The sequence below is a fragment of the Stenella coeruleoalba genome (assembly GCF_951394435.1).
Source record: "Stenella coeruleoalba genome assembly, chromosome: 21".
Lineage (NCBI taxonomy): Eukaryota > Metazoa > Chordata > Mammalia > Artiodactyla > Delphinidae > Stenella > Stenella coeruleoalba.
This window is the reverse complement of record NC_137167.1, coordinates 2,982,953-3,004,779: the sequence shown is the minus strand read 5'-3', so window position 1 is coordinate 3,004,779 and position 21,827 is coordinate 2,982,953. Positions and strand designations below refer to the sequence as shown.

General features: G+C 39.6%; 1 protein-coding gene across 2 annotated transcripts in view; it reads left to right on the top strand.

Annotated features, from left to right (window-relative positions):
* Positions 1-21,827, top strand: part of FNTA (farnesyltransferase, CAAX box, subunit alpha) — a 30,438-nt gene extending 8,611 nt beyond the window's left edge. Inside the window, exons 3-9 of one of the 2 annotated variants that reach the window (XM_079908936.1) lie at positions 1,462-1,576; positions 11,256-11,360; positions 15,803-15,929; positions 17,542-17,690; positions 19,516-19,578; positions 20,495-20,666; positions 20,948-21,825. In XM_079908936.1, the coding sequence (XP_079765062.1) occupies positions 1,462-1,576; positions 11,256-11,360; positions 15,803-15,929; positions 17,542-17,690; positions 19,516-19,578; positions 20,495-20,666; positions 20,948-21,070 (854 nt within the window). In that variant the 3' untranslated portion in view covers positions 21,071-21,825. Of the gene's footprint in view, positions 1-1,461; positions 1,577-11,255; positions 11,361-15,802; positions 15,930-17,541; positions 17,691-19,515; positions 19,579-20,494; positions 20,667-20,947 lie in introns of both variants that reach the window. The other variant, XM_079908935.1, reaches the window with a different exon arrangement.

Genomic DNA, 21,827 nt, shown 5'->3' with positions numbered 1-21,827 from the left:
TGTTTGAAAAATGTAGTAAACTTTGTAATGGGGAATGTGGTTGAAAATTATGTCATCTTCTCAACTTGTTCCTCAAACTCGTATGTTCATAAATAAGCATATATTTTTAACTAAACGAATAGCTGCTGCTCTGCACCTTATGTTTTTCACTCAACAACCTGTCTTAGCAGTTGTTCCATTTCAGTACATAACAGACCAGCCTCGTTACTAATAGCTGCATAGGATTTTGTTGTATGGGTGTACCGTGGACTTAACCCATTCTTTACTCATGGAAATTTCAGTTGTTTCCAGTTTTCATTTCTTTATTTCTTATGTAAATTTCCTTGGATGCTTTGGGCACATACAGGAGTATATTTGTAAGAAAACTTACTGGAACTGGAATTGTTAGGTCAATGAGTAGTCAGTTTTTATTTATTTATTTATTTTTTAGAGAAACACTTTATTTTTGGCTGTGTTGGGTCTTTGTTGCTGTGCACGGGCTTTCTCTAGTTGTGGCGAGCGGGGGCTACTCTTCGTTGCGGTGCATGGGCTTCTCATTGCGGTGGCTTCTCTTGTTGTGGAGCACGGGCTCGAGGCCTGTGGGCTTCAGTAAGTTGTGGCTCATGGGCTCAGTAGTTGTGGCTTGCAGGCTCTAGGCATGCAGGCTTCAGTAGTTGTGACGCGCGGACTCTTGAGCTCAGGCTCAGTAGTTGTGGCACACGTGCTCAGTTGCTCTGCAGCATGTGGGATCTTCCCAGACCAGGGCTCGAACCCGTGTGCCGTGCATTGGCAGGCGGATTCTTAACCACTGCACCACCAGAGAAGTCCCCAGTTTTTAATTTTTAATAGATATTACCAAGTGGTTTTCCATAGAGATATTTACTAGTTTATACGACCTTGAATAATGTATGAGTGAAAAAAGCAAGGCCCAGGACATTAGAATGGGATGTGATCTCATTTGTATTAAAAAAAAAAAAAATGAGAAGATGGAATTAGAACATGTACTTTTGTGTGCATAGGATATATTTGGAAGGATACATTAGAATCACTCCACAGTTGCTTCTGGGGAGAAGAACTGGGAATTTAGTGGAATGGAAACTTAGCATGAACCTTTTTGTACTGTTTGAGTTTTTTATCATTGTGTATATTACTTTTTCAGTTAAAAAAAACTGATCAGAATAAAATGTGAGAAAAACAGCTAAGTGAATATATTTGGATATATGCACTCTTAATTTTTCTTTAATGCATAAGGTCTCTGGGGGATCTGGAGTCAGGCATCAACCCCCGTACGTGCATCCTGGCTGTGACACAAGTTATCAGGGTGGCAGTCATAGTCATGGATTTTCTTTCTTTTGCGTATTGTTATAAATCGTATACATACGATAAAGTATCTTCCTCATAGAGTAAAACAACATTTTGTACTATAGTGGTTGTTTTAAACAAGAAAGACCATCCTAATGCAGTTGTGTGCTCTGTTTCTAGTTCAGGATGTTTATGATTATTTCCGGGCTGTCCTGCAGCGTGACGAGAGAAGTGAAAGAGCTTTTAAACTAACCAGAGATGCTATCGAGTTAAATGCAGCCAATTACACAGTGTGGTAAGTAAGACACCTCGTTAATATTCCCTGTCTGAATGTCGCAGGTTTTAGTTTGGATGACTTTTTTCTTAATGATAATTTTTATCAAAATAACAATTCACATATGAGTTTAAAAGTCAGAGACTGAACGAAAAATAGCAATCTCTGCTCTATTCCTTCTCATTACAGAGTCCCACTCCCCGGAGGCAACAATTCCTAGGTGTTTTTTCTTAAAATCACCTCTATATTCTAAATCATATGCTTGATTATTTTTAATTTTTTCACTTTACACATTACTCCTGCTATGGAAGATACAGAGTTCAGTCTCCTATACTGTCTCCATCACAGTAATCAGTTCATGGTTCATGCAGACCCACATTTCATCATATATTTATATTTCCTTTAACAGATTGGCTTTTTTATTTAGTTTTGTTCTCTTTTTACCAGCAAGTTATCTGTCTCCCTGACTCTCTGCTCATGTAGAATGTCACGTTACTGTTGAGCACAGCAGGTAACCCTTCAGTTCCTTCCTTTCTTCTCCAAGGACTTGGGCACCGTGTGTCTGGTCCATAGCTCTTTCCTGTGTCAGGTCCCTGTTTCCTAGATCCCACATCTTTCTCTTTCCTGCTTTACTCTCATTTTATAGACCAGATCCTTGAATAGAAGAAAACTCTTAGAAGGCTGTGATGGAAATTGTTACTGAGGTTTCGTAAATTTAAAAGTGTCTTCAGTCTCTTCGAGCTTTAGTGATAGAATTCTAGATTGGAAATCATTCTCCGTTAGATTTTTAAAACTGTCTTTCTGTTTCTTTCAGCCTCTATTGAGAAGATTCCCATTCCTTCGTTTTAACCTTTTCTTTAGCTTTGGGAAATTTTTTTTTTTATATGTTCTTTTGATAATGTCTTCTCTCTTTCTTCTGTTGGCTCTCTCTGGAATGCCTTTTAGTTGCATGTTGTACTTCTGAGGTTGTCTTTTCTTACTTTTATCTGTTTTTATTTACTTTTGAGATTTTTTTCAGCTTTATCTTCTAACCTATCTGCACTCATTTTTAATTTACAAGAGCTCTTTTTATCTTCTCTGAGTATTCTTATTTAATAGCATCTTGTTTATTTCATGGGTGGGATATGTTTTCATTTTTCTGTTTATTTGTTTTGGTCTCTTTAATGTAAACATTTTTCTCAAATGAATGGTAAGTTCTTGGCTCTCCTTTCATACTTACAGTGGAAGCAGGAAAATGATTTGGCATCCCTGCGTGTTGCAGGACTTGTCACCGAGAGGGGTTTACCATGAAGTTAGTGTGGAGGCATGACTGCTTTGTTTGACGTCTTCATATGTCAGTATTTCTGGGTCTTTTCTCTTGACTACTTTGTTTCTCTGAAGAAGAGCTGTCTGAAGAATGTACATTTGGCTGCCACAGTTCTGGGGGTCAGTTCTGGCAGGGGAAGACAGGGGTGGGGGGCATCTCAGCTATTCAGTGTATCAGCGTTAAATTTCCTTGTTTCCAGCCTTTACCTCACCCTGCCTTCTGCTATGTCTGGTATTTCTTTCTGCTTTGGATTTTTCCAGAAAATAAAGCCACTTGTCTGCTGCCCAGGCTTTTTAAGAAAACCCTAGTCCTCCTTCTCCTATGTGTTTTCTTTACTTCCACAAAACACTTCACTTCTGGCGCTTCTAGTCACTGAATGTGTGTGGGATTTTTCCCCTACCAGGCAGTGCCCTGTGACACCACCTGGGTGTCCTACAGTTTAACTCAATTCTAACACTGTCTACCTGGAGGTAACGTCAGATCCCACAGGTTAAGGGCTCGGTCCCACAAGCCTGCCCCACCCCAATGCCAGTCGCACATCCTGTGCTTCTGACTGGTGGGCCATAAATCAGAGGTTCCACAATTCCCTCCTTGGGTTCAACTGATTTGCTAGAGCAGCTCACAGAACTCAGTGAAACACTTACTTATGTTTACCAGTTTATTAAATGATATGATAAAACACAGAGATGCACAGCCAGATGAAAAGGTGCATAGGGTGACATCTGGGAGGGTCCCGAGCACAGGAGCTTCTGTTCCTGTGGGGTTGAGGTGCATCACCCTCCTGGTACATGGATGTGTTCACCCACCTGGAAGCTCTCTAAATCCCCTACTGTTGGGATTTAATGGTGGCTTCCTCACGTGGACACGATCGATTATTAACTCCATTTCCAGCCCTTCTCTCCTGTCTGGAAGATGGGAGGTGGGGCTGAACATTCCAAGTTTCTAATCAAGGCTTGGTCTTTCTGGTGACCAGGAGCCATCCAGGAGCCCGACCAGAATCACCTCAGTAGAAGGGATGCCCGAGTGCTCTTATCACTCAGGAATTTACAAGGGTTTTAGGAGCTCTGTGTGAGGAAGAAAAAGACAGACAGACAGACACACACACCCAGGTTGGGAGATGTTGTCACCTCTCTGCTCAGGGTTGGAGGAAGGATCTTGGCTGCTGAGGACTCTGTCTACATTTTAAAATGTTTTCAGCCCCACCCTTGACTTCCAGTTTTGGAAATACCTGATACATCTGATTTCTGAACCTTTCTTCCTCAGTTGACAGGTTTTTAGCACTTTCTGGTTTTCTAAGTCAGTCAAAACTTATCAGCTTACCATTTTCCATCGTTTTGTTGACCTCTTCCAGTTGCTGTGGTATCCCCTCATCCTTGTGGATTTATACCCTTTTTATTTCTTTACTGTCATTTTAGTAGGATTATCTAGAGCTGTTAGGGTGCTCGTCCATCACTTTATGTCTCTAATGTGCACATTTTTAGCTTGTAAGAAATTCCTGACTGTACACAGCTCAGAGCAACTTAGAATGCATTTAAAATTTCCTAAGTTTATTTGCTGTTTTCTTAAAAACAGTATACCTGAAATTACCCATATGAACCAGGCTGCCTGTATGTGTATGTGCTCTGTGAAGCCTTATTTTCTTTAAACTAATTATAATAGAGGAATACTGTCATTTCCTCTATTTAGCATTTCATTTTAAGAGATAACTTATAAAGTAGTTTTTTGGGGGGTTGGAGTCAAGATGGCGGTATGGGAAGACACAGAGTTGGCATCTCCCCACAACTAGGGCGCTTGCCAGACACTGGTGGGGGACCTCGAAGCCCAAGGAGATGGGAGGAACCCCCAAGTGAACCGGTAGGACGTGGGGGGACTGAGCAGGGAGGAGAAGTGGAGGCCAGACAGGACCAGCGCCCCTGAGGGGTGGCTGAGAGGGGAGGGGTTCCTATGCCTGGAGGGACCCTCGGGGGCTCGGATTGGAGCGGGCAGAGTGCCCAGCATTTGCCCTACTCACTTGAGCCTGGGAAGCCTGCTGGGCTCCCAGGCCGGGTCTCCCGCCCTCCAAAGCCCCCTCCAGGATGCATGGGTCTTGGAGGCATAGGAGGGAGGCCGAGGGAGAGGAGGAGAGGCAGCAGGAGGGGCCCTCCGGGACGGCAGGAGCAGGAGAGGAGCAGAGGGTGTTTGCCCCGCCCACTTGGGCCCAGGAAGCCAGCTGGGCTCCCAGGCCGGGTCCCCCGTCCTCTGAGACCAGAGGCAGGCCTGGGCCCCTTCTGTTCCATTGAGCCTAAGCCCCACCCCCACACACACACACCCCCAGGGCCTTTTCCAGCTGTGTGAGTCCTAAGCATAGGCCCCACCCACTGCCCAAACCTCACCCTTGCTTAGGCCCCACCCTCCATAGCCAAGGCCTTTTCTACCTTTTTTTTTCCTTCCTTCTGCTCTTGTTTTTTTTTTCCCTTCTGCTCTTGTTTACTGTTGTGATTCTGTTTTACCTTACGGTTGTTTCATCTATATTTTTATTTTTATACTCTTTCTAACATACCTGTTAGTTTCCTAGTCTAATTTTATTTTTTACTCTTTCTTCTTATTTTTTTTTTTTTTTTTTTTTTTTGCTGCTCTGCGCAGCTTTCAAAATCTTGGTGCTTGAGCCAGGGGTAGGACTGAAGCTCCTGTGGTAGGAGTTCCGAGTCTGAACCACTGGACTAACAGAGCACCTCAGACCCCAGGGAATATTCATTGCGGTGAGGTCTCCCAGAGGTCCTCATCTCGGCACCAAGACCCAGCCCTACCCAACAGCCAACAAACTCCAGTGTTGGACGCCTCAGGCCAAAGAACAAGTAAGACAGGAGCACAATCCCACCATCAAAAAAAAAAAATGAGACTGCTAAATATATATCACAGGTGAAGGAGCAAGTTAAAAACATAAGACCAAATAAATGAAGAGGAAATAGGCAATCTACCTGAAAAAAAAATTCACAGTAATGATAGTAAAGATGATTCAGAATCTCAGAAATAAAATGGAGGCCCTGATTGAGAAAATACAAGAAATGTTTAACAAAGATCTAGAAGAACTAAAGAACAGAGAAACAGAGATGAACAACACAATTGAAATGAAAAATACACTAGAAGGAATCAATAACAGAATAACTGAGGCAGAAGAACGAATAAGTGAGCTGGAAGATAAAATGGTGGAAATAACTGCCGAGGAACAGAATAAAGAAAAAAGAATGAAAAGAATTGAAGACAATCTCAGATAGCTCTGGGACAACACTAAACGCACCAACATTCAAATTATAGGGGTCCCAGAAGAAGAAGAGTAAAAGAAGTGGTCTGAGAAAATATTTGAAGAGATTATAGTGGAAAACTTCCCTAACGTGGGAAAGGAAATAGTCACCTAAGTCCAGGAAACACAGAGAGTCCCGTACAGGATAAACCCTAGGAGAAACACCAAGACATACTAAAACTAACAAAAATTAAATACAAAGAAAAAATATTAAAAGCAGCAAGGGAAAAACAAAAATAACATACAATGGAATCCCCAAAAGGTTAACAGCTGATTTTTCAGCACAAACTCTGCAAACCAGAAGGGAGTGGCAAGGTATACTTGAAGTGATGAAAGACAAAAACCTACAACCAAGACTGCTCTGTCCAGCAATGATCTTATTCAGGTTTGATGGAGAAATTAAAAGCTTTTCAGACAAGCAAAAGCTAAGAGAATTCAGTACCACAAAACCAGCTTTACAACAAATGCTAAAGAAACTTCTCTAGGCGGGAAACACAAGAGAAGAAAAAGACCTACAAAAACAAACCCAAAACAATTAAGAAAATGGTAATAGGAATATACATATCGATAATAACCTTGAATGTAAATGGATTAAATGCCCCAACCAAGAGACACAGACTGGCTGAATAGATACAAAAACAAGATCCATATATATGCTGTCTACAAGAGACGCACTTCAGATGTAGGGACACGTACAGGTGGAAAGTGAGGGGATGGAAAAACATATTGCGTGCAAATGGAAATCAAAAGAAAGCTGCAGTAGCAATACTCATATCAGATAAAATAGACTTGAAAATAAAGACTGTTACAAGACATAAGGAAGGACACTACATAATGATCAAGGGATTAATCCAAGAAGAAGATATAACAATTATAAATGTTTATGCACCCAACATAGGAGCACCTCAATACATAAGGCAAATGCTAACAACCAGGAAAGGAGAAATCGACAGTAATACAATAATAATAGGGGACTTTAACAACCCACTTACCAATGGACAGATCATCCAAATAGAAAATAAAGAAACACAAGCGTTAAATGACACAATAGACCAGATAGATTTAATTGATATTTATAGAACATTGCACCCAAAAGTGGCAGAATACACTTTTTTTACAGGTGCACACAGAACATTCTCCAGGATAGATCACATCATGGGTCACAAATCAAGCCTCGGAAAATTTAAGAAAATTGAAAGCATATCAAGCATCTTTTCTGACCACAATGCTATGAGACTGGAAATCAGTTATAGGAAAAAGACTGTAAAAAACACAAATACATGGAGGCTAAACAGTGCACTACTAAATAACCAAGAAATCACTGAAGAAATCAAAGAAGAAATAAAAAAATACATAGAAACAAATGACAACAGAAACACAACCAAAAACCTATGGGACGCAGCAAAAGATTGAGCAATCTCACCTCAAGAAACAAGAAAAGTCTCAAACAATCTAACCCTACACCTAAAGGAAGTAGAGAAAGAAGAACAAAGAAAACCCAAAGTCAGTAGAAGGAAAGAAATCATAAATATCAGAGCAGAAATAAATGAAATAGGAATGAAGAAAACTATAGCAAAGATCAGTAAAACTAAAAGCTAGTTCTTTGAGAAGATAAACAAAATTGATAAACCCTTAGCCAGACTCACCAAGAAAAAAAGGGAGGGGATGCAAATCAATAAAATTAGAAACGAAAAAGAAGAAATCACAACGGACACCACAGAAATACAAAGGATTATAAGGGACTACTACAAACAACTATATGCCAGAAAAATGGACAACCATGAAGAAATGGACAAATTCTTGGAAAGGTACAATTTTCCAAGAAAGAACTAGGAAGAATTAGAAAATATAAACAGACCTACTGCAAGTAATGAAATTGAAACTGTAATTAAAAATCTTCCAACAAACAAAAGTCCAGGGCCAGATGGCTTCACAGGTGAATTGTATCAAACATTTAGAGAAGAGCTAACACCCATCCTTCTCAAACTCTTCCAAAATATTATAGAGGGAGGAACACTCGCAAATTCATTCTACGAAGCCACCATCACCCTGATACCAAAACCAGAAAAAGATATCACAAAAAAAGTAAATTATGGAGCAATATCACTGACGAACACAGCCACAAAAATCCTCAACAAAATACTAACAAACAGGATCCAACAACGTATTAAAAGGATCATACACCATGAGCTAGTGGGATTTATCCCAGGGATGCAAGGTTTCTTCAGTATACGCAGATCAATCAATGTGACACACCATATTAACAAATTAAAGAATAAAAAAGTATATGATCATCTCAATCGATGCAGAAAAAGAAAAAGCTTTTGACAAAATTCAACACCCATTTACAAAAACTCTCCAGAAAATGGGCAAACCCATTTCTGGAAACAATCCCATTTACCATTGCAACAAAAAGAATAAAATACCTAGGAATAAACCTACCTAAGGGGGCAAAATACTTCTACTCAGAAAACTATAAAGCACTGATGAAAGAAATCAAAGATGATGTGAACAGATGGAGAAATATACCATGTTCTTGGATTGGAAGAATCAATATTGTGAAAATGACTATACTACCCAAAGCAATCTACAGATTCAGTGCAATCCCTATCAAACTATCAATGGCATTCTTTACAGAATTAGTGCAAAAAATTTTACTATTTGTATGGAAACACAAAAGACCCCGAATAGCCAAAGCAATCTTGAGAAAGAAAAACAGAGCTGTAAGAATCAAGCTCCCTGACTTCAAACTATACTACAAAGCTAGAGTAATCAAGACAGTGTGGTACTGGCACAAAAACAGAAATATAGATCAATGGAACAGGATATAAAGGCCAGAGATAAACCCATGCACATATAGTCACCTAATCTATGACAAAGGAGGCAAGAACATAGAGTGGAGAAAAGACAGCCTCTTCAATAAGTGGTGCTGTGAAAACTGGACAGCTACATGTAAAAGAATGAAATCAGAACACTCCTTAACACCATACACAAAAATAAACTCAAAATGGATTAAAGACCTAAATGTAAGACCAGACACTCTAAAACTCTTAGAGGAAAACATAGGAAAAACACTCTTTGACATAAAACACAGCAAGATCTTTTTTGTCCCACCTCCTAAGAGTAATGAAGATAAAAACAAAAATAAACAAATGGGACCTAATTAAAGTTAAAAGCTTTTGCACAGCAAAGGAAACCTAATCAAGACGAAAAGACAGCCCTCAGAATGGAAGAAAATATTTGCAAATTAAACAATGGACAAAGGATTAATCTCCAAAATATACAAAGAGCTCATGGAGCTCAATATCGAAAAACAAACAACCCAATTAAAAAATGCGTGGAAGGGCTTCCCTGGTGGCTCAGTGGTCGAGGGTCTACCTGCCAATGCAGGGGACACGGGTTCGTGCCCCGGTCTGGGAAGATCCCACATGCCACGGAGCGCCTGGGCCCGTGAGCCATGGCCGCTGAGCCTGCGCGTCCAGAGCCTGTGCTCCACAATGGGAGAGGCCACAACAGTGACAGGCCCGCGTACCGCAAAAAAAAAAAAAAAAAAAAAAAAAAAAAATGCGTGGAAGACTTAAATAGACATTTCCCCAAAGAAGATGTACAGATGGCCAAGAGGCACATAAAAGATGCTCAGCATCACTAATTATTAGCAAAGTACAAATCAAAACTACAGTGAGGTATCACCTCACACCAGTCAGAATGGCCATTATCAAAAAATCTAGAAATAGTAAATGCTGGAAAGGGTGTGGTGAAAGGGAACCCTCCTGCACTGTTAGTGGGAAGGTAAATTGATACAACCACTATGGAGAACAGTATAGAGGTTCCTTAAAAAACTAAAAATAGAACTACCGTGTGATCCAACAATCCCACTATTGGACATATACCCTGAGAAAACCATAATTCAAAAAGAGACATGTACCACAATGTTCATTGCAGCACTATTTAGAATAGCCACGACATGGAAGCAACCTAAATGTTCCTCGACAGATGAATGGATAAAGAAGATGTGGCACATATATACAATGCAATATTACTCAGCCATAAAAAGGAACGAAATTGAGTTATTTTTAGTGAGGTGGATGGACCTAGAGTCTGTCATACAAAGTGAAGTAAGTCAGAGAAAAACAAATACCGTATGCTAACACATATATATGGAATCAAAAAAAAATGGTACTGCTGAACCTAGTGGCAGGGCAGGAATAAAATCGTAAACATAGAAATGGACTTGAGGACACGGGGTGGTCGGGAAACTGGGGCAAAGTGAAAGTAACATCGACATGTACACTACCAAATGTAAAATAGATAGCTAGTGGGAAGCAGCAGCATAGCACAGGGAGATCAGCTTGGTGCTTTGAGACCACCTAGAGGGGTGGGATGGGGAGGGTGGAGGGAGGCTCACGAAGGAGGGGATATGAGGATATATGTATACATATGGCTGATTCGCTTTGTTATACAGCAGAAACGAACATAGTATTGTGAAGCAATTATGCTCCGATAAAGATGTATTAAAAAAAAGAAAATAAAAAAATAAAGTAGTTTTTTGTCTCATTATATATTGAGTTGGAATATTTTGAAATTTTGAAGTGAAAATAGACTAGAACTAATCATGTCTTTAGGGAAAAGGTTTTTTTAATGGTTTGACTTCACCTGTGAAAAAATTAAAGAGAAACTTATTTATAAGTAACATTTTTAGGGTGGTTCTAAAAATAAAATATATGATAATGTTTGTAATGAAATTAATTTATTATATGAGTAATGTATCTAAATGAACAGCTTATACCATATGGGGAAAGAGATGTTTTTGATTCTTGTGTAATAGAACACTAGTAACCAGAGTATTACCTGGAAATAATCATTTGTTGGTTGTCTTTTCTTCTGTCTCACATTTGCTGCCTTTCACTATTTTGCTTCAAAATGCCTTATTCTTCTGTTCATCAGATAGTTGTATGAGTTTGGACAACGACAAGCAGTTAAGTTGCTAAATTACTGGTTATATAGAATACCTACCAAAAATGTGTCTATGTTGTTGTCTTGTGACTTCATTTGATACTGTGGCTGGGCAATTTATGTGGAGTAATGAGACTTTGGATGCTTGATGTTTGCTGTAGGCATTTTCGGAGAGTTCTCTTAAAGTCACTTCAAAAGGATCTACATGAGGAAATGAACTACATCACGGCAATAATTGAGGAACAGCCCAAAAACTATCAAGTTTGGTAAGATGAAAATAGGAAGGAAATAAGTCACTATGCTAATAGTACCTGCCAATGGGTGACGAAACCATAGGGAATTGTTTTTTCTTTATGATTACAGTGCTTGCATTGGAGCTAATGTCACCAGGCTTAACGGTGTTGTTGGGAGTACCTGAGATAACTTTATGTTTAGTGCTTGAAGTGGTGCTTGACCCATAGTTAACACTCAAATGTTTGCTGCCGTAATTATTTCAGACTTCGACATTAGCACCATTTGTAGTACTAGAGTCAGGAAAAAAATTGAGTGAAAAATCTGAAAAAATGTTTCTATTCAGTGTGTTATAAAATGACTCTCTGGTATTTCATCTTTTATTCATTTGTTTATTAAAAATTTCTTATTGATGTTGGGGGTACAAAAATGAATGCGACACCATCTAAAAGGGAAAGCAAATAATAAAACCAGTTATTTTACAGAGCAGTGTGAAAAATATAATGTTAGGGTTTTTTACAGTGTGTATTTGTTCTAAAAATTAAGCCCCTAACTTAGCTTAGACAAGAGGATGGGGGAGCAGGACACAGTGGGGGAAAAGAGAAGTTAGGGAACAGGAGGACCGAGAACAAATAGGAAAGAAAGAGTCCGGACAGTACCCAGCATTTAGTGAGCCCCCCATGAATGGTAGCGACTGTGGTGATGGAGGTGGCGGTCGAGGAAGAGGAGGTGGAGGAGGTGGCGTTGCCGTGGTCATGGTGAAGGAGAAGCAGCAGCGTGGTGACCGTCAAGAGCTGTCTCCACTTCTGTGCCACTGACTGCCTGCTCTTCATGCAGGGCTTTCCTCCACTGGATGTTTTTCCCGGGTAATGACTAGCACACACACCCTGTCTTTATGCCTGAGATTTAAGGATGATTTCTGAGAAGAAAGACTGCTGAGGCAAAGAGAATATTCCGGGGAGAAGAGGCATGAAAGAGCTTGGTGCACTCTGGGAACTGCATGTAATTCCATGTGATTAGAGTACATTTGGGGGCCCTAGGACGAGATCATAAAGGGCCTTATGAACGTTGGTAAGGGTTTGGGGATTGATCTTAGCTGCAGTGGAGACCTCCTGACAAATTTTAATTAAGGAAGTAGTATGATTAGATTTGTGTCTCAGGAGCTTTACCCTGACAGCAGGGTGGAGGATAGCGGAACAGGCTCACAGTTCTGGTGGGCCACTGGCAGTGTGGGAGCCAGGGGGGAGTGTGGTAGGGTATGGGAGAGAGAAGGGTAGATGTGAGAGAGGTTTTGGAGGCAGAAGCAACAGGCTTTGAAGTTAAACTTATCAGGGGAGTGACAGAGAAGAATGATGTCTATATTTTTGGCTTGACCATTGGGTGAATGGTGGTGCTGACCACTTGGGGAATTTTGGCAAACAAAGCAGCACATTTTTGCGAAAGGAGGGTGGATTCAGTACTAGAAAAGTAGAACTTGATGTGCTTATGGAAAACCTGTGTAAAGTTGTCCAGTTGTCCAGTAAGTGACTGAAAAATGCTTCTCTGGAGTGGCAGTCACAGCTCTGGATGAGGATGCTCAAGGAGAATTAGAGAAGGTTGGGGACAGAACACTGGTGGGCATCAGTGTCAGGCAGAGAGGTGGTCCAGGACGACTGAGGAAGGAAACCAGAAGCTAGTGTCCTCACAGAAACCAAGAGAAGGGAGAGTTTCAAGAAGAAAGGGGTGGATGGCAGTATCAGCTGCTGCTGAGAGGTCGAGGAGAGCAAGGGCTAGAGATGACCGGTGGGATTTTTAAGTTAGGCAGTTGCCAGTGACTGGTCTTGGCACGAGCAGTCCTCCCACCAGGGGTGGGGCAGGGCAGGGGTGGGAAGAGGAAATGAGCCACGGAGCAGTGCTTGAATCGCTGATGAGAGAGAAGACGGAGCAAGCAGCTAGTCAGGGCTGTGTCTTTGGGTTTTGTTTTTCCAAAGTGGCAAAGACTTCATGGTGTGGGGAGAGTTACTAGAAAGAGAGAAGGTGAGAATTCTGGAGAAAAGGGGGATAGAGCAAGGGCTTGCTTGGAGTTGGGAAGAGATCCAACACATAGGTTAGCCTTAGGAGAAGGAACAGCTCCCCAGCTGTGGACACATGCGGAGAGTGAACTGCTCTCTGGCCCAGTTGGCTAATAATAATCTGCATGATCAAATACGGTCGTTAAGGAGTACAAACCATAAGTAGATACTTAATTTTCAAAGAATTAGAACATAATAGATCTGACAGTGAGTAACTGAACATTTGGCAAAGCATGGAAGTGCTAGCTGTTGTGGATTTCCATTTGTAGAATTTTAAACAACTTTACCTGTGTAGCTTCTTTCTTTGTAAGTGCATGATGGTTGCATTCCTGAGAAATTGCCTTATGAAAGAGCTGTTTTATTGACAAAAGTGATTAGCTAGAGAGTTTCAGTCCCTCATTTAAAAGGCATTGACTCTTCGGAATTAAGGTGCTTTTATATAAATATTTGGAGGTTATAGCTCCAGAAGGGAGTTCCCTGGTGGTCTAGTGGTTAGGATTCAGCGCTTCCACTGCCGTGGCCCAGGTTCAGTACCTGGTCGGGGAACTGAGATCCCACAAGCTGTGTGTTGTGGCCAAAAGAAAATCCAGAAAAGTACTTGAAGAGATATATAAACTATGTACCATTTTATCTTAAAAGAAAAAAAAAATCCAGACATCACAAGCATTCTCAGCATTTGATTACATCTAGTTTTTGCTGAAGAGAAGTAGCTTCTTTTTCTGGACGCTGCAGATACTGTCATTAACACGTTGTCACCTATCGTTATGAAAAACAAAATACAAGACACCCAGAGTGGGCTTCCCTGGTGGCTCAGTGGATAAGAATCCACCTGCCAATACGGAAGACACAGGTTCGAGTCTTGGTCCGGGAAGATCCCACATGCCACGGAGCAGCTAAGCCCGTGCACCACAGCAGCTGAGCCTGCGCTCTAGAGCCTGTATGCCACAACTACTGAGCCCACGTGCTGCAACTACTGAAGCCCACATGCCTAGAGCCCGTGCTCCGCAACAAGAGAAGCCACTGCAATGAGAAGCCCATGCACTGGAACGAAGAGTAGACCCCGCTCGCCGCACCTAGAGAAAGCCCGTGTGCAGCAATGAAGACCCAACACAACCAAAAATAAATAAAATTTTAAAAATTTAAAAAGAAAAAAAGAAACCCAGAGCAGTTGCTGTTGGAAACCTAGCAGTTTTTAATTACGGTACATTTTAAATTGCCCACTCCGCTAGTTGCTATCATAACTAGTATAGTAAAAGTAATGCAAATCCTGTATGCCACGTCACTTTTTATTAAATTCACTATGAAAACTTATGCTGTAAGATCAAACCCCTGTATTTAATTAATACTCTTTAAATCATAGAACATCAGAGAGAGCTTCTTAGTATTTTTTTCTGAGAAGTCATTTTGACACACTGGAGGACCTAATTCTTAAGTTTTTCCTGAATTATAGAATTTACCAGTAACCTGGAAAAATAAATTATTACTGTGCTCACTGACTTGGAAGACTTCTTAAATTATTTGGAAACCGTTCCCTCTAGGATCTTCCTCTTGGTAGTTTCTTGCCTTAATATTCTCTAAGATGAATTTTTAAATTTTCCATGCATGTAGAATAGGTCACCCATTAAGCATTAAATCTTTCCCCTTTCCCCCATCATCCCTGCGCACTTTTAGTATAATGAGTACTAATGGGTTTTTTTAAAAAACAGCTTCACTGAGATATAATTCACATATCATACTATTTACCCATTTAAGGGGTATATATATGCAGCCATCACCACAGTGAATTTTAGAACATTTTCACTAATAGATTTTTATAAATATTTCAGCTAAAGAAAATTATAAAAATAGAACCCAGTAGAGAACTCTTAGAAGTATTTTCCTGGTACAGAAACTCCTCTTTCGACAGACTTGCAACTTGTCATAGCTACTTGCCAGACAAGAAGTGAATTCCATTCTGCCCACAAACTGGTGGAATAGAAGTTGCTTGAATGGTGGCACTTAGGACTTAAGGAAAACTGACAGCATGTTGATAACCAGAGGGGCTTCCATACTTGATAAAATAGTATCACATTTCCCATAATCTCACTGTGACATCTGGGCATGTTGAAAAATTCTTTCACACGGTATTGTGGTTGTCAAGAGATTACTGTACTTTCAGATTTAGCTTGAGATAAACCTTCTTTAAGCTCTTATTATCTGGTTTCATTTTACGTGCAAATCACTGTTTTATGTTTCTCAGCTGTTACTTAGTGTTCTGAAATTTTTTCTCATAGTGTTTATTCTGTAGTACCTTTTCTTTCTAGTAGAGTCTTGAGAATTAGAGATAAATTGCTGTTTCTTGAGTGTCCCTCCACATCACCTAACACATGCAGCGGATACTTTCGTTTTGGGGTAAATTAACACAAAACTTCTTCTCTTGACTTTAGGCATCATAGGCGAGTGCTAGTGGAATGGCTGAGAGACCCATCTCAGGAGCTTGAGTTTATTGCTGATATTCTTAATCAGGATGCAAAGAATTATCACGCCTGGCAACATCGACAATGGGTTATTCAGGTATTGCCTTTCTTGTGTTTTACAGATTTTTATTTTTTTAACTGAATTAAATAATTTAATTACTATTAAATTGTAGTATACTTAAACACACATGTAAATCATTACAAACAATATATAATTATTAAGAATTATTAGATACTTAATTAAACCTGACATCCTTCATGTTGGTTAACCTTTATAATCTCTTTGGATATGTTGGTGAGTAACTTCACATTAAAGAATAATAATAGTGACTTTTTAAATACTTTTTGGATTGAACTTGAGTCATGTATTTGCTAGCAAATTGAATAGAAAAAGTAGTTGTAAATTTTTTATACAGCTGTGTTATTTTAATTAACAAGGACATATTACATATTAAGGTTTTGCATGCTTAAACTTTGAAATATGATTTTACAGTTAACTGTTGTATATTTTATTTCTGCCCACTTGTTAAAATTTTATGCTAAGTCCTGAATAGAAGAAAACAGTTATGGGACTTCCCTGGCAGTCCACTGGTTAAGATTTTGCCTTACAATGCAGGGGGTGCAAGTTCGATCCTGTTCAGGGAGCTAAGATCCCCCATACCTTGGGGCCAAAAAACAAAACATAAAACAGAAGCAATATTGTAACAAATTCAATGATGACTTTTAAAAATTGGTCCACATCAAAAAAATCTTTAAAAAAAAAAGAAAAAATAGTTATAACTCCCACTCTGGGCATTTTTATTTATTCCAGCAAACAATTGTAGTGTTGTGTCCAGTGAATTTTTTCCAGGGATTGCTACTTTCTGCACTGTTCATTATACCAAGAGTATTTCACCAAAAAATTTATTGCTTAAAAATTTAAACTTTTCCTAATTTGATTAAAGGAATACATTTTCTAAAGACATTTAGTTTTTTTTTTATGAAATTCTAGTTTTTTGCTAGTATCAAATAAGCAATGTATCTCCGTTAGCTTTTTCATAGTTAACATCCCCAACTTTTGTGGCATTTGTACGTTTTGACCTTTTACTCCTTTTTCAAATTGTCTTTGTTCTCTCCATAATTTTTTAAATTAAAACAGCTTTGTAATGTAAAAATTTATATCTAAATCCAATTGTATATTTATCTACATGTATTTTAGCATTTTTGAATACTTCCCTTTTACTTAATATATGTAATAATGTCAAATCACATCAAATTAATATACAGTAGTACAGTTAATCATTGTCTTATCACTGAGTTTGGTTTTTTCCTTCCACATTTTTACTGTAAACAATGCATAAGCATTTAGTTAGATATGCTTTTTTTTTTCTTTCTTTTGATTTAATTCTTTAGAGTAGTTCTTGGGTCAAAGTTAAAACATGCTGCTTGGTATCTAAATTGTTTTCCACAAGATGCTCCTGAATGACAGCCACTCTGGGTGTTCACTCTCACTTCCTCATTTTTCCTTCCTCATCGCCATTCCTCTGTCTTTGATGACTTCTCTTGCCCCGCCATTTCCTTGACCTTCAGCATCCCTCTCCAAATATGTGATGAGTCCATGTCTTCATTTCTACCTGCTTAGCTTTGCTGAAGTTTTATTTATTTATTTTTGTTGTTAATAGATGATAGGACATTTCTAATTGGATGTTTTATTTTGTATTTTCTTTTAGGAATTTAAACTTTGGGATAATGAGCTGCATTATGTAGACCAACTTCTCAAAGAGGATGTGAGAAATAACTCTGTCTGGAACCAAAGATACTTCGTAATTTCTAACACCATGGGCTACAATGATCGTGCTGTATTAGAGAGAGAAGTCCAGTTAGTAATCTTCGCTTGTTCACTCATTAAAAGAATATTTGTGTGCCTACCATGTCTCATGTTACTACTGAGATACAGGGCATAAAGGCGTTGGGATACAGCAAAGATCAAGATTGCCCCAATCCTACCCTCATGGAAGTAATAGGACAGAATACTTAGGTGAAACCTATAATGATAAATTTACGAATAATATAGTGTATAGCAGCGGTCCCCAAGCTTTTTGGCACCAGGGACTGGTTTCGTGGAAGACAGTTCTTTCACGGACCGGGGATGGGGTGGGGCTGTGGCGGGAATGGTTTGGGTGGTAATGTGAGCGATGGGGAGTGGTCCACGGCCTGGGGGTTGGGGGCCCCTGGTGTATAGTAAACCTTTACTTTGTAGTGGCTTAAGTTTCTTAAAATATTGTTGCTACTGTAGAGGCTTAAGTTTCTTAAAATATTGTTGCTACTGTAGATTGAGAAGAACTCAGATTTCATGGTGTCTAGGAAGCTTTATTTTAAAACTATCTCATTAAATTTTAGATAACAGTCCCCAGATGCCATGTTACTCTCGTGCAGGGTTTGGGCCAATGAGTCTTTGTTGTCCTGTGCATTACAGCATGTGTGGCTCCATTCTCAGCCTTTATGCCCTATATCTCAGTAGTAGACCCCACCCCAGCCCAAATCACCCCCAGTTGAAAACTGCTGTAGCATACAAAATGCTGTTATAAGATCTAGAAATTTCTGAATTGGCATGAATTTCTATATTCTATCCATAAACCTCTTTTCTGACTTTGTCTAATTTGTCTCAGTGTCTTGTTTGAAATTTGAATATGTTTATTATCTTTATAGCCTGATGAGATCATAGTCATATTTTAATTATAAAAGTTGTTTCAACAGCTCCTAGGAAGAGCTGATTTCATGGTACATCTGCCTTTCATCTCCCTTGCCCTTACTTCTGCTTGGATCAGGGCAGTTGGCTCTAATTTTATCTGTTCTATATATAGAGTTCTGGTGATTTAAATTTTTAAAAAGCACACACACACAGTCTCCAATCTAGTGTCCTATCTTAACTCTCTTCTCCAGGCTTCTTTCTTTATAATATTCATAATTTTCATAATGCTGAATGAGTTTATTATTACTTTCTGTGAAAAAAAATGCTGTTAAAACAGCACTGCAACAAAACTAAGATTACTAAACTTTAGTCAGTCACTAATTTGAGCAAGTGTATAGTGAAGCAAAGTTCTGTAACTCCCTTGGAATTTTTTGTAACTGGATCTAAATTACAATTAATAATCTGGTTAAGGGGAAGAGAAAAGTAGGGAGCGTCCATTTGGAATGGAATAACACCATAGTTTGCAGGTACTCTTGTTTTGGAATATAAGAAATATGCTGTTGTTGGTTTCTTATTTTTATTCTTTGTCTATATAATCTCCATGCTTGTCTGTTTTTTATTATAGCTTCCAGGATTATTTAGTTCTCCTTTTTCAATGAGTAATGATTTTTCTGGCATAAGTAGATCTTAGACATTTTCCCCAAGATTGCTTCAGTGAAAAAAGGACAGTCTCCTTGTTGTAGCTGACATCTCCTTCAGAGGGCAGTCTCCAACATTAACTTCTTTTCCATTTGTGAACTGAGCCTTCGTATTACTTTGTAAATAAGAATTGACCATTGCAGCCACGAGGGAGTCTCTAACTCAGATATAACCTAGGGAGGTACCAAGTCCACCAGCAGAGATAAGTGAAAGCTCATGTCCAGGCTCTGCCACCACCATAGGAAGACTGTTTCTCATTATTGCACTGCTCTTGCAGAGTTATACACGTTTATTTGTGGTCTTTTTCTTACAGGTACACTCTGGAAATGATCAAACTAGTACCACATAATGAAAGTGCTTGGAACTATTTGAAAGGGTAAGAGGTTGTTTTTGCTTTTTTTTTTTAACCTGCTAACATGAGTCATCTTGGAATATGTTCCATAATCAGATTCCAAAAGGACACTAAAGAATTTTCCATTTTTCTGGATCTAAGAGCAGAAGTGTAATAGCGTTATGATAACACCTAAGAACAGTACCTTCTACCCTTTCCTTAACCTCCCAGGCACATACCAGCACAGTTTTTAGAATAGTCCATGAGTAGACAGTGACACAATTTTAACTGCATTTATGAATCCTGGGGTCTTTATGTCACAGAACGGAACACACACACCAGTTTCTGTTCAGCTCAGGATCACGGGAAGACAAGACAGATCACTTAGAAACAGATTGCACAGACACATAGCCACCCTTTCTGTTGTCATTTCCGGAGATCTCCTGTTACAAGTCTCACTCCTTAAATCAGCAAGGTTTCTCTTGCCACTGACATCACCTGGCTCCTTGTCAAACTTAAGGGTCTCCAAGGAAACAGGCCCAAAATGCACAAAGCATGGAGCTCAGTCACATTTGGAGATCTGTCAGAGGTTGGGGCCTATAATATCTGGAGAGCTAAAGGGATGAATAACCATCTCAAGACACAGAAATGTCTCTCCTGTTTTTTTCCTTCACTTTTAATTTTAAGAAAAGGGAGTTTTTTTCCTTTAATTTTGTATGTTGCAGTTTGACTTACAAATGATTATTTTTAAACTTCATTATTCTTTTTAGCTAATTTTACCCAGCTCTTAATTATGTATGATAAAGCTCACATTTAATTTAAAAATTTCATTTCATTTCAACCTCATTCAAAATGTTTCCTTTTCTTGCTTATATTACAGGGGTCATTTTCTCTTGATCTTTCTACTATTTTTGTTCTTCCCTCTAAAAATTGGGAATAATTTTTTTTTTTTTTTTTTTAGGATTTTGCAGGATCGTGGTCTTTCCAAGTATCCCAACCTGTTAAATCAATTACTTGATTTACAACCAAGTCACAGTTCCCCCTACCTAATTGCCTTTCTCGTGGACATCTATGAAGACATGCTAGAAAACCAATGTGACAACAAGGAGGACATTCTTAATAAAGCATTAGAGGTAAGCTGGCAGGACTCAGCGATTTCTTCTTGGAGTCTCAAAGCTGGGTCTGCCCAGCGACACGAGTATTCATGCCCCTTTCAACACAGCCACTCAGAATTCCGTGCAGGGCTATTCTGCTGTTTAGGGTGACACCCATATCACTAGTGCACATAGTATGTGACTCTAGTGGTGTATCTCATTTGATCACGACCTGAATGAAACTGTACTAGTCCAAATGCATTTGCCCAAGGGATTGAATTACACATTTCCTTTAATGAATTTTTGTTGTTCATTTTCAGTTATGTGAAATCCTAGCTAAAGAAAAGGACACTATAAGAAAGGAATATTGGAGATATATTGGAAGATCCCTTCAAAGCAAACACAGCACAGAAAGTGACCCACCTACGAATGTACAGCAATAACACCATCTAGAAGACCTTGATGGGATGCTTTTATTTTTCTAAGAGACTCTAACGCAGGAGTTAAAAACCAGAGCGATCATCCCCTTTGCCTGTGGTGTGAAACGTACATTACACGGGCACTGCTTTTTAACATGAACCCAGTGTGATGCTCCTGGGGTGCTAATGCTGTTCAGACTGGTTCTGAGTGATTTGATTCTTGTTAAGCAGAGTGATTCAGGGGAGGGAGGAGAAACAGGAAGTCCCCAGAGGAACTTGGTAGCCTTTCAGCATTCACTGTAACCCCTTAGCAGCAACTGCCCTAAACGGTGTATGTGTCAGGATTTGCAGCGTTAATGTTTGCAGGCAACGCGTATGTGAAGGATGTGAGTCACTTACATTTCAGTTCAGAAAGCAGGGAGTGCAGTTGTTACATTAGAGCTGCTCTGCCACACTCACAGTATCTTGCTATCACTGTAACCAACTAATGCCAAAAGAATGGTTTTGTAATAAAATTATAGCTGTATCCTAAAACAATTGCCATAGTGGTTTGACTTTTTTTTTTTTTTTTTTTTTTTTTTTTTGCGGTACATGGGCCTCTCACTGCTGTGGCCTCTCCCGTTGCGGACCACAGGCTCCAGACGCGCAGGCTTAGCGGCCATGGCTCACGGGCCCAGCCGCTCCGCGGCATGTGGGATCTTCCCGGACCGGGGCACGAACCCGTGTCCCCTGCATTGGCAGGCGGACTCCCAACCACTGCGCCACCAGGGAAGCCCCTGAC